At 37.5% G+C, this 12,139-nt stretch overlaps 1 protein-coding gene across 9 annotated transcripts in view; it reads left to right on the forward strand.

Annotated features, from left to right (window-relative positions):
- myof.1 (myoferlin, gene 1) overlaps positions 1 to 10,874 on the forward strand; it is an 83,959-nt gene extending 73,085 nt beyond the window's left edge. For all 9 annotated transcript variants that reach the window (XM_031904680.1, XM_031904683.1, XM_031904681.1 and 6 more), the window contains 9 exons: positions 1,420 to 1,559; positions 2,334 to 2,422; positions 2,851 to 2,946; positions 4,810 to 4,951; positions 6,266 to 6,365; positions 7,488 to 7,663; positions 7,985 to 8,094; positions 9,156 to 9,303; positions 10,402 to 10,874. In XM_031904680.1, coding sequence (XP_031760540.1) covers positions 1,420 to 1,559; positions 2,334 to 2,422; positions 2,851 to 2,946; positions 4,810 to 4,951; positions 6,266 to 6,365; positions 7,488 to 7,663; positions 7,985 to 8,094; positions 9,156 to 9,303; positions 10,402 to 10,440 — 1,040 coding nt within the window. In that variant the 3' untranslated portion in view covers positions 10,441 to 10,874. The remainder of the gene's footprint in view (positions 1 to 1,419; positions 1,560 to 2,333; positions 2,423 to 2,850; positions 2,947 to 4,809; positions 4,952 to 6,265; positions 6,366 to 7,487; positions 7,664 to 7,984; positions 8,095 to 9,155; positions 9,304 to 10,401) is intronic.
- Positions 10,875 to 12,139: the final 1,265 nt, after the last annotated feature.

Genomic DNA, 12,139 nt, shown 5'->3' on the forward strand with positions numbered 1-12,139 from the left:
GATTTTATCTATTTTAACTATGAATATTATATACATGTAATTAGTTATTCAGATATAAAGTCCATATAAGTCTCAAAAATAGCTCCTTTAATACAAATCTTGTCTTTTCATTGCCTTGGGGTTTCTGACAAAATAACAGTGAGATTATTAGCAACTTAGGGACTGATTCATCAAAGTACGAGTTTGAATCCCGAAATGGGTAAAATTTGATTAAATACAATAATTTCAGATGATCGCAAATGTCACGAAAATGCTTAAGAAAAAATCGAATTAGTCACGATAATATCGTATTCCAAGTCACTAATCCAAGTCACTAAATTTTCGTATCCGAACGATCGTAAATGGTGGGAAAACCTTTCTGACTTTGATCCTTCTGTGCATGATTTTGGAAGCCTCCCATAGGACTCAATGGCACTCTGCAGCTCCAACCTGGCCCAAGGAAAGTCTCCCATAGGGCTCAATGGCACTCTGCAGCTCCAACCTGGCCCAAGGAAAGTCTCCCATAGGGCTCAATGGCACTCTGCAGCTCCAACCTGGCCCAAGGAAAGTCTCCCATAGGGCTCAGTGGCACTCTGCAGCTCCAACCCGGCCCAAGGAAAGTCTCCCATAGGGCTCAATGGCACTCTGCAGCTCCAACCTGGCCCAAGGAAAGTCTCCCATAGGGCTCAATGGCACTCTGCAGCTCCAACCTGGCCCAAGGAAAGTCTCCCATAGGGCTCAATGGCACTCTGCAGCTCCAACCTGGCCCAAGGAAAGTCTCCCATAGGGCTCAATGGCGCTCTGGAGCTCCAACCTGGCCCAAGGAAAGTCTCCCATAGGGCTCAATGGCACTCTGCAGCTCCAACCTGGCCCAAGGAAAGTCTCCCATAGGGCTCAATGGCACTCTGCAGCTCCAACCTGGCCCAAGGAAAGCCTCCCATAGGGCTCAATGGCACTCTGCAGCTCCAACCTGGCCCAAGGAAAGTAACAATACCGATAGTATGAAAAAGTAGTGCATATTAGCATAAACAACGTTGAAAATATGCACTTAGAAAAATACGTTTTTTTGTATTCGGAAGCAATCGTACTTTGATAAATGGGCCCCTGTGTGTTTAAACTATGAAAGAGAAAATTGTCAATTGTCAGCGAATTGCCTTTGTTAAGTAAATATAGTTTTAAGCCAAATCTGGCCGGACATTAGAAGATCTTATTACAAAAATATCCCTTATATGAAAAACTCCAGGACCCAAGCACATTAACGCACTAAATTAAAGCCTGTTTTTAACATATGGCTCCACTGCAGTGAGCAACAGGAGACTACTTTTTACAAGCTGATAGTTTGACGGTTTGGAACAATAGCCTCAAATATAAACATGCAAACTATGATTTGGTTTGGTATTTATGAAGTGATTTTGATTGGTATTTGCAACTTTTTTTCAGAAAATAATAGAAAGATTCACCAGCATCTCGGACCACCAAACGAGCGTCTTGCTCTGTATGTCCTTAGAACTCAAGGGCTTGTTCCAGAGCATGTTGAAACTAGAACTTTGTATAGCACTTTCCAGCCAAACATTTCCCAAGTGAGTTTAAAGGAAATTTATAATGTCCAGTCATGGTTTTAAATATGGGCTTTACACAAAACTAGCCAGTTATACTACCTAGTACATACATTTGAAGAGAGAACATTCCTGTGCACATAAAGCCATACAGGTTACACATGAAGCCATACATATTAATATCTTTGTATAGTGCAACACATAATCCGGTAAAAAGCTTGTGAGTAAGTTATGTTAAAGGGGTGGTTCACCTTTTAAGTTAACTTTTAGTATGTTATAAAATGGCCTGTTCCTAGCAACTTTGCAATTGGTCTTCATTATTCATTAATTTTTTTTCCTTCCTCTTCTGACTTTTTCCAGCTTTTAAATAGGGGTCACACTGACCCTGGAAGTCATAAACTTCAAAAAGCTCTGTGAGGCTACAATTTTATTATTTTTCTTTTCTTTCTTACTTATTATCTTTCTATGCAAGTCCTCTCCTATTCATATTCCCGTCTCCTGTTTAAACGACTGCTTGTTTGCTAAGAAAATTAAAACCCTAGTAACCAGATAGCTGCTGAAATACCTAACTGGAGAGCTGCTGAGCAAAAACCCAAATAACTGAAAACCTATAAAATGAATACCAATTACAAATTGTCTTAGGATATCAATGTCTACATCATAGTAAAAGTTAATTGAAAGGTGTACTACCCCTTTAAAAGCAATTCCATTTTATAAGAAATGCTGTTTTCTTATGCATTTAATATATGTAATGTGCTTCTATGTCTTTTACTATGTATTTATTATGTATTTGAACAGGGAAAACTAGAAATGTGGGTTGATGTTTTCCCAAAAAGTTTAGGACCTCCAGGGCCACCTTTCAACATTACTCCACGCAAAGCAAAGAAGTAAGTAAGGACACAACTGTGGAGTTTTACAACATTGTCTTTCTGTTTTACCCCTTTTTTAATTGAAATGGGGGTCACTGACCCTTATAGCAAAAAAAAAAAAAAACTACTCTGTGAGGCTAAAATTTGTATTTATTGTTCCTTATTCTACTATGCAGTCACTTTCATATTCCAGTCTCTTATTTGAACCACTGCCTGGTTCTAGGTTACATAAAAACCTAGTAAATGCTAAAATACTAGATTGGAGAGCTGCTGAACAGAAAGCTAAATAAATAAAAAAATCACCAATTACAAATTGGCTTACAATATCACTGCCTACATTCTTTAACCCAAAGGTGAATCTCTAACAAGATTTTGTTATTTGCGCAAAATATCTGCTCCTTGGCCATTTCTCACTAAAGATTAACATATCCCTCTTTGTATCTCAGGTATGTACTTCGTGTTATTGTTTGGAATACCAAAGATGTCATTCTAGATGAGAAAAGTATTACTGGAGAAGAAATGAGTGATATTTACGTGAAGGGGTAAGCTATGTCTAATTCATATCCATTTATTTACTAATACATTATAGATTGTGACTGGCTTTCTGCCAACAGAAAGAAGCTGCCATGTAGATCATGGGCATCATAAGACCTGACATCTGTATGTGTTCATTAAGTTTGAAGTAAGCAATCATTGCGGGCACACACATTTACTGTACATATACTGATACTATAAGTTCATCTGTGCTGGTCTAGTAACCCATAGCAACTAATTAGACTGCTAATAGCAGGCTTTTAGCTCAACAGCTCTTTCTAAAGGCCCAGAATGGTAGCGACCCATTCTATGTAAGAACTTCCTGAATTTAGTAAATCCTTGGATGGTTCAGTAAAGTCGAAACCCTGCTATTAACAGTCTAAATACATAAATATCTTAGAAATACTTATTCTAAGGTAAAAAATGATTATAGTTTGTTTAGAGAAGCACTTTGAGTATGGACCCATCAATTTATTCATTTGGTTTAGCTCCCCTATCAGTTAAAATGTCAGAATTACTTAATGGACCACCAGTAAAGGACCAGTTATTCAATAGTATAGGAACAGATCCAAACCCTTAGTACTAATTGATTGTTTGCCAGTAGACAAATGAAAGTGGTAATTTTTTAACTTGCTGTTTTTTTTTTAATGACTGGTGAATTCTGCTAATTTGCCTATACAAATAAAGGTTTGAATTTGGTCCGGAGTTCAGCCAGATCTTTTGTAATAGAGTCCATATTCAGCGTAGTGAATCCTATTTCTACCACTCATTACCAAAATAAGATACAGGTATGGGATCCCTTATCCGGAAACCTGTTATCCAGAAAGCTCTGAATTACGGAAAGCCCGTCTCCCATAGACTCCATTTTAATCAAATAATTCAGAATATTAAAACTGATTTCCTTTTTCTCTGTAATAATAAAACAGTACCTTGTAATTGATCCCAACAAAGATATAAATAATCTTTATTGGATGCAAAACAATCCTATTGGGTTTAATTAATGTTGTATTGATTTTTTAGTAGACTTAAGGTATGGAGATCCAAATTACGGAAAGACTCCTTATCCGGAATACCCTTGGTCCCGAGCATTGTGGATAACGGGTCCTATACCTTTACTAATTTATGATCATCATATACCACTCACAGGCTAGCAATGTAATTTCGAGACTGCAGACTTCCCCGCTAAGCTTTCCAGGAATGTCAACTGCTGAAATCTCCTGCTCAGCCACCAAAATGCTTAGTTCTAATTTGGCAGCTCCAAATGGAAATCAGATGGGACAATGCTGGGCAACATGCGATAGTGTTCGAAATCAAACAAGGAATGAGAACAAGGGTGTAGGCTAAATCCACGCTGGGACTAGTTTTTTAAACAAAATTAGTATGTATGTATGTATGTATGTATGTACACAAGTGCAGTAAGCAAAGTGCAATTTTGAGCTCAATCACTATTTTTTTTTTTTAAATTCAGCATTTTCCCCAAAATGCTGCCATCATTGTGGTTGCAATGGGTCATTGCACTTGATTACAGCTGCTCTGTGCCTACCGCAATTGCATCCAATTTAGCAAAATGAACTCAACTACACATGCAAATCAAAAGCAACTGCATAGAAATCCACCTGACATAATTTCTGATGTTCACCTTGCAAGTAACATGTGAGTATGATTCTCTAGGCACAAGTTGCTGCAGCAGTACTTGATTCAGAGCAAAGGCAGGAAGGACTAAGCGGTAGCAAGTGTAACTATAGGGATGTGTAAGTTTTGATCCAAGTACCATGTGGGGACTGCAACTGCACTTGTGGGTGTACCTAAAACTATTCACTCTTTGCTAGAAAGTCATACAAGTCCTAGATACATGCAAACGTTTCTTTCAGGTGGATTCCTGGCAATGAAGAAAACAAGCAGAAAACCGACGTACACTACAGGTCACTGGATGGGGAAGGAAACTTTAATTGGAGATTTGTTTTTCCATTTGAATATCTTCCAGCCGAACAGTTGTGCATTGTTTCTAAGAAGGTGGGTACTTAAATCACTTCTCACTAGCAAACGTAGTGCTACTTGTGCATTGATGTAGGTGGCAGTAGCAACAGCTTCAGCTCCTCTCAGTGCATTATACATGAGTAGTAAAATTGTTGTGAATCCAAGCCATGGAGCGCATAGGCTAATCCACTAAAAAAACGGCTGTGGGTGTGACCCCCCAACATTTCATGACAGATACTGTGTTCCTTAACGTTTCATGACAGGCACAGTGTGGAATCCAGCATTTCATGAGGTGCAAGAAAGGCAGTGGAAGGAAATTTGCAACTCAGAAGGCTGTAGGGAGGGAAGGGTGCAGGGATTTGTGAGGGCAAAAAAGAAAGGTATGTTTTGATCAGTAGTAGCCTGTAGAGTGAAGGCTGTGGGTAAGTAGACACATGATATCTGCAGTTGAGTAGTTTGTAGAAAGAACAGGGAACTGCAGAAAGGTCTAGGTTATGTAGGAGAGAGGTTTGCACCTGTTTGCACCTTTCTGTGAATCAGTTAAAAACATTGTGAAACTCAGGGGTGTTTTTGGCCCCTGAGCCACCCGAGACGGCTCCTCCAATGCCTCCCCCCCCTCACCTTCACAGCGCCGGAGGGGATCCAGGGGGGGCCTCATCGCTAGTGTAGAAAGCATAATAGCACTCTCTGCACTAGCAGAGCCAAATTTTTGTTTTAAATACCAGAAATGAAGCTCTTAAAGTTACCAGGAGCAGATTTTTGCTGCCCCTGGAAACTTTAGAGGTGCTGCTGCCTAAGGCGAGTTTCTCAACTCGCCTCATGGTAGCAGCACCCCTGGTGGAACGCAAGATAAAGTTGCTCAGTGAAGGCAGTGGTATATGTGCGTCTTCAAGTAACAGGTTTTCCAACAGGTGGTGTGCTGTATGTATATTCATGCCTGATGTTCCTTAGAGCATTATGAAATCGCAGTGGGCACATTTTGCAATTCATTAAGACTCAAATTTCTGAACCCTCCATAGAAGGCTACTACGCATGCACAAAAACTGCCTATCAGTACATATTAGAATAACTGTCTCTTACAGTGTAAACTGAAATAGTGGTGAAGTTGAGCCAAATTAATGCTTTTTTGTTCTGTTTCTTAGTGGGATGTTTTGACAACTAAAGGGGGCACCTTGCCTCACAGCTTCTAGTGTACCCAATATGGCTGTAAATTTGCCCCAATTTTATTCACTACTACTTTGATGCAGAACGGGAATTTTTGCATAAGAGATGACAGAATTATTACTATGGGAAAATAATTTTCTGTGCTATATTATATATAATTCATCTTCTTTCTATATTTCTATGCAGGAACATTTCTGGAGCCTTGACAAAACGGAATTTAAGCTCCCACCCAAACTAATTCTTCAAATATGGGACAATGATAAATTCTCCTTGGATGACTACTTAGGTATGAATGTTCACTGATATTGTAATAACTGATTGGCCTTGTGCCCTGCCCCATTCACCATAAAAGATATCCCTTGACTGGTGTAAATAACATAGCCAACTGATAGAAATCAGTTACCAGAATTATTGTTTAATAAAGGAAGATTTAACATAATGTTTTAGTTCAATAGCTTCAACCTTAAAAACCTCGCATTGAGTTATATAGAAGTTTGCCAGGTTTTAGCAAAATGAAAATTTGTTTGTTTCTAATTTTAATACATTTGCTACTTAGTGTGTAGAGTTCTGCGCTATCACAAAAAAGAACTTACGCCAATAGGTGTAGCTACTACCAGAACTGCTATCGGGGCAGCTCACAGTACTCAGTATTTGCTAAGGGCCAACCAAAGTTTAAGAAAGGGTCAGACTACAACTGGACATCTTTAGCATAGTGGTTACATTAGTACTATCCCACATGTACATCAGACCTATGAAGATTGATGATCCACTCTACCTTTATGCTCATTGTACTCTGGGCTGTACATGCTAACAGAACTGTACATGCTTAATGGACTACCAGTTGCTAAGCACCCTGTATGCATATTACACAGCAATCTATACTAGCGATGTCATGTACAGTAGTTGGGGTTAAAAACATGGGATTATGAAAGGTTACTACCTGGATTTTCTTAGGGGGTTCACCTCTACCTCAAAACAATATTACAGAGCTGTGCATTGGATATCTCTGGTTAGCTATTCCTGAAGCAGTGAAATTCACCAACTGCAAGCAGTGTATTTTAAAGGCAATGTGAAAAAAAATTTAATTGTGGAGCCATAACTCCTGCTATTAAATGCCCCAGAATGAGTCTCTGCAGCATCTCTTGCTTGCACCACATGATAGGGATCCTAAATGAAGGCCTTAGTGCCTGCTGCATCTATTTGATGATTACACAGGAAGGATTAAGAACAGAATGCCTTATTCCTGAAAAAAAAACTATAACACATTGATAATAAAAACTGCCCACATTGGGGTATATTAAATAAACAATTTATGTATTCAGTATTTCATATATAATTAGATTACCAATAAAAATATTAATTTTGCATTACAAACAATACATATCTAATGCTTATAAATTTATTCTAGGTTTTGTAGAACTTGATTTACATCGAACAACAATCCCTGCGAAAGTCCCAGAAAAATGCAGTTTTAACTTACTTGATCAAGACAAGCATTCAAAGGTGGCCTCTCTGTTTGAGCAGAAATCCATGAAGGGATGGTGGCCATGCCATGCAGAGAAGGATGGGAAAAGGATTTTAGCTGTAAGGATATCTTGTGATCATTGTCAAATATATGTTCAGTTTTTCTCAGGTGCCTTTTATGATATACATATATACATATTAACACATTGTAAATTAGATATTAATATTGATGGTATATTACACTGTGAAAACATGGCTCTTCAGATTCTTTCATAAGACCTAAAATCAAATTTAAACACATTTTTGAAGAAGTGTAGGTATAATATTATCAGATTTCCATCAGTTTATAGAAATAACATCGCTTTTTGAGAGACTTGTTGAGTTTTTGTGTAAAAGTTAAAGCCAATTTCTTAAATCTGCTTTTGCTTTTGTTTTCTAAAGGGGAAAATTGAGATGACTCTTGAGGTCCTGAATGAAAAAGATGCAGAAGAAAGGCCTGCTGGCAAGGGACGAGATGAGCCCAACATGAACCCCAAGTTAGACCCACCAAAGTGAGCACTTTCTCTCAGGCATTTCATTGTTTTTATCCAGTCAGTTATATTCATGCTTGATTAAAGTGATATGAACACATTGTGAAAAATGACCATTATACTTTGTATTACATTTTTTTTTAATATGCCCGACCTATTTTCAAAGCTTCGCAGCCTGAAACTTATGTCTGACCCTCTAAGAAGCAGTTTAAATGTAGAGTATTATACAGTCACATACAGAATAGTAGGAAGCAGTCCAACTTCATGTGTTTTATAGTGACTGCTAAGGCTGCTGGAGTGCTAAAAATAGGGTTTTAAAAGTCATCCCCAGGATGGCAGGGGCCTGAATGTTTCATTATCATTTTTTAAAATGTTTCATTATCATTTTAAAGGACTACTATTCATTAAATGTAATGGCTGATGTGTGCTTAGTACATATTGAAGTCGTTATTGGCATCACATCATTTCTTATGAAAAAAAATGTAAAGACACATCTTAATTGCCCTTCAATGCTTATCCGGACTGGCAATCTGCCAGAGGGGTGGCTGTAAGATGCTATAGACAGTCACTATTTATTGGGCTGGTGGGGGGCGGTTTGGGCCTCTGTGTACTTGAAATGCCAGGGCCTATTTTAAATCCTCGGCCCAGGTTTGACAGATTATCTCCAATGTATTCCATGGAAAGCAGTGATAGTTGATTTAAGTGTGGAGGTCAAAAGACACCATATTCCCAAGTGCTAAGGGCATGACAAAGGAGGGCAATGGGAAAACATTTAAAAACTCTGGACAGCTAGAAAATAAAGAGGGATATTAAAGCTAAAACTGCCAGTAACACTTGGAAAATAAAGCTATAGGCAAAGGAATTTGGTATTGTTATTGGATACATACCAAAAGAAAATCTAAGTGCCCATTTGAAATGTTACATAAATAATCAATGTTCAGTTGTTTTTCTTAGTTAGATTTCGCTCATTATTCTCTTCAAAGTTCATTGCTAGTTTAATCGTAATATTCTCTAGAACTAAATAATTAAAAAATAGCCCTTTGTTTGATAAAGGAATAAACACTGTTACTTTGAAATTGCAGCCGACCAGACACCTCCTTCCTCTGGTTTACAAACCCATGCAAGACAATGAAATTTATCATATGGCGCAGATTTAAATGGGTGTTTATTGGACTCATCATCCTGCTGCTTGTACTTCTGTTCCTTGGAGTTTTCTTCTATTCTTTGCCGGTAAGACTTGCCTTTATTTATACATTTATAATATATTTTTATTCTGAACTACATCAGTTGGCATGTAAATATGTTTTAAATACTTCTCATTTTATAATAATCACATTTCATTTTTTTCAACTTGTTAAAAAAGTGCTGTCATTTAGCGCAAAATAAGATACTTTAAGGATCTTAATATATTTATTTAAGAAATTACTACAGTAACACAGTAAGTGCAATATAGTCATTCTAGAGAAAAATCAGTATTGTAATATCTGTATCTTAAAGCCTTGACTTGGCAAGCACTCACGGACCAGTAGTCCACATGCTGCTTTCAATAGCAATGACATATACACGTTACTTTTAAAGCCTTGACAAGGTTTAATTGAAGTATACTGAAAAATTAAGAAGAATAAGGTTTTAATTCCCCTTTAAACCTATGTAAACTGTATATCATAGAATCTATGTGTTTTTTTTTCCACCATAAGAAAGGAATGCATGGTGCCAGGAAAGACATTGCCAATTTTCTCTGACCTTGACTTAAATGCATTATCATTAAAGGGGTTGTTCACCTTTAAACTAACTTTTAGTAGTATGTTGTAGAGGGTGCTTTTCTGAGACAATTTCTAATTGGTCTTAGCTGATCATTCAGTAGCTCTTCAGTTTGGAATTTTAGCAGCAATCTGGTTGCTAGGAACCAAATACCCTAGCAACTAGGCAGTGGTTTGTATGAGAAACTAAAATATGAATAGAAGAGGGTCTAAATACAAAGATAAGTAATAAAATGTAACAGTAAAATTATAGCCTCCAAGAGCAATAGCTTTATGGCTGCCAGGGTCAGTGACCCCCATTAAAAAGCTGGTAAGAGTCAGAAAAGGAAAGCAAAATCAAAAGCTACAAACAATAAAAAAAGACCAATTGAAAAGTTGCTAAGAATTCACCATTCTATATACTCAGCATACTAAAAGTTAACTTATAGGCGAGCATGTCAATGGTCGGGGCAGTATGGGTTTGGTTAAGGAAAAGGAATTTGGTGGCATCTAAGAAGTGAATTGAATGTTTTTTTTTTTTATTTTTTATGATTTTCCTCTACATCAAAATGTGTTTTATTTCTTACAGGGCTATGTTTCTATGAAGATTGTGAAACCCAATCTATAAGATCAGTGATGAAATGCCAGCATGGACCATGCTCCCTCTACTTCACCTTAAGACATTTAAATCCTTGAACTTTAAAAGAGACAAACAAAGTGAATCCTTAAGAAAATAAACACTTAACACTTATTTTATTATCTCACACGTGCCTTGGGTGCAGGGTTCACCATTTGTACACTGTTACATACAGAGCTTATATACTGCTCCTTTTTTATTCCATGGGTTCACTCTCAACTGTGATAGTGTGTTTTTTCTTTATAACAGACCCTTATTTTGCAAGTGCTTTAATGTGCAATAAACCAAATAAATTGGTGTACATGTATATAAATATATATAGATGATCAAGTTGATTAACTATGTATTTCTCTGTAGTTTTTAGATAGTAATTTTATAATTGTAATAAACTGATAAACACAAGCAAAATAAACATTTTCAAGTTATGTACGTTTTATTTTGTGCCTAAAACAAGTGTGAGAACCCATAAACCGCTAGGTAATACTCTTGTTTGCTGCCTTGCTATCTGAACTGATTTAAAGGTAATGATCTGCACCTTTGAACATGGCACACTGTGCATTTTGTCACCTGAGCTTAATCAACCCATAAGAAAAAAACACCTGTACAGGTATGGGACCTGTTATCCAGAATGCTCGGACCTGGTTTTTTCCAGATATGGGATCTTTCTGTAATTTGAATCTTCCCAACTTAAGTCTGCTAAAAATCATTGAAATATTGAATAAACCTAATAGGATTCTTTTGCCTCCAATAAGGATTAATTATATCTTAGTTGGGATCAAGTACAAGGTACTGTTTTATTATTACAGAGAAAAGGGAAATCATTTTTTAAATTTAGACTTCTCTGCCTGTTACATTGAGCTTTTCTGTCTGTAACAGGTGGCCGGTATTTGACAGGCCAAGCTAATAAATGCCCAGCAAAGGCCAGGGCTAGTATTACAAATTTAATGGCAATGTAATTAGTGGTAAATTTGTAATATCCTATAAATCCCTACACTGCTGATCACCCTTTATAAAAAGAGCCCTATCTCTGGCTTGCCCATTTGCATGCCCCATGCACCCATTTCTCTGCAAACTGTGATATCATTGCCGCAGTCCCAAGTGAAACAGGGTATTATGGATAAAAGAGGTAGCAACCCTCGTTATTGGTAGTAAGCGTTTCAGTGTTTGATGCTTGGGGTTGCCACCTTTACACTGGTAAATTCTGGATGGGGGATAAAAGTTGATGATGTCAGGGGTGGGATTGGTGACTTAATTGGCTAATAGCCACATCATTCTCTTTCCTAACTTGAAAATATGGACTGGCAGTTTTCACCTGGACATAGTATTCACTCCGCTCGTATTCCCCGCAGTCTCCAACTCCTATAAGCACCAAAAGTTAAATAAAGTTTTTTTTTCTTCTATTGAAAAAAAAAAGGGATTTTGCACACAATAGTCTGGTAGGAGTGGCTTCTCCTGTGTGAGGAAATAGCTGCTTCTCACTGAGGGGAGATCATTTTTGTATGGAGAAAAGCAGCAGAAACAGGAAAAGAGACAACAGAGAAACTGAATTACAGAGAGAAATCAGCTTAGGGGACAAGAAGCTGCAGGCAGAAAGAAGAGGGAGGGATTCTGTGAGGTAATCGAAAGCAATTGCCAAAACTGGGACTATGAAAGTAAAGAATCTGCTGAGGGGGGGGGTCATTCCACAAGA

This window comes from Xenopus tropicalis, chromosome 7, assembly GCF_000004195.4.
Source record: "Xenopus tropicalis strain Nigerian chromosome 7, UCB_Xtro_10.0, whole genome shotgun sequence".
Taxonomy (NCBI): domain Eukaryota; kingdom Metazoa; phylum Chordata; class Amphibia; order Anura; family Pipidae; genus Xenopus; species Xenopus tropicalis.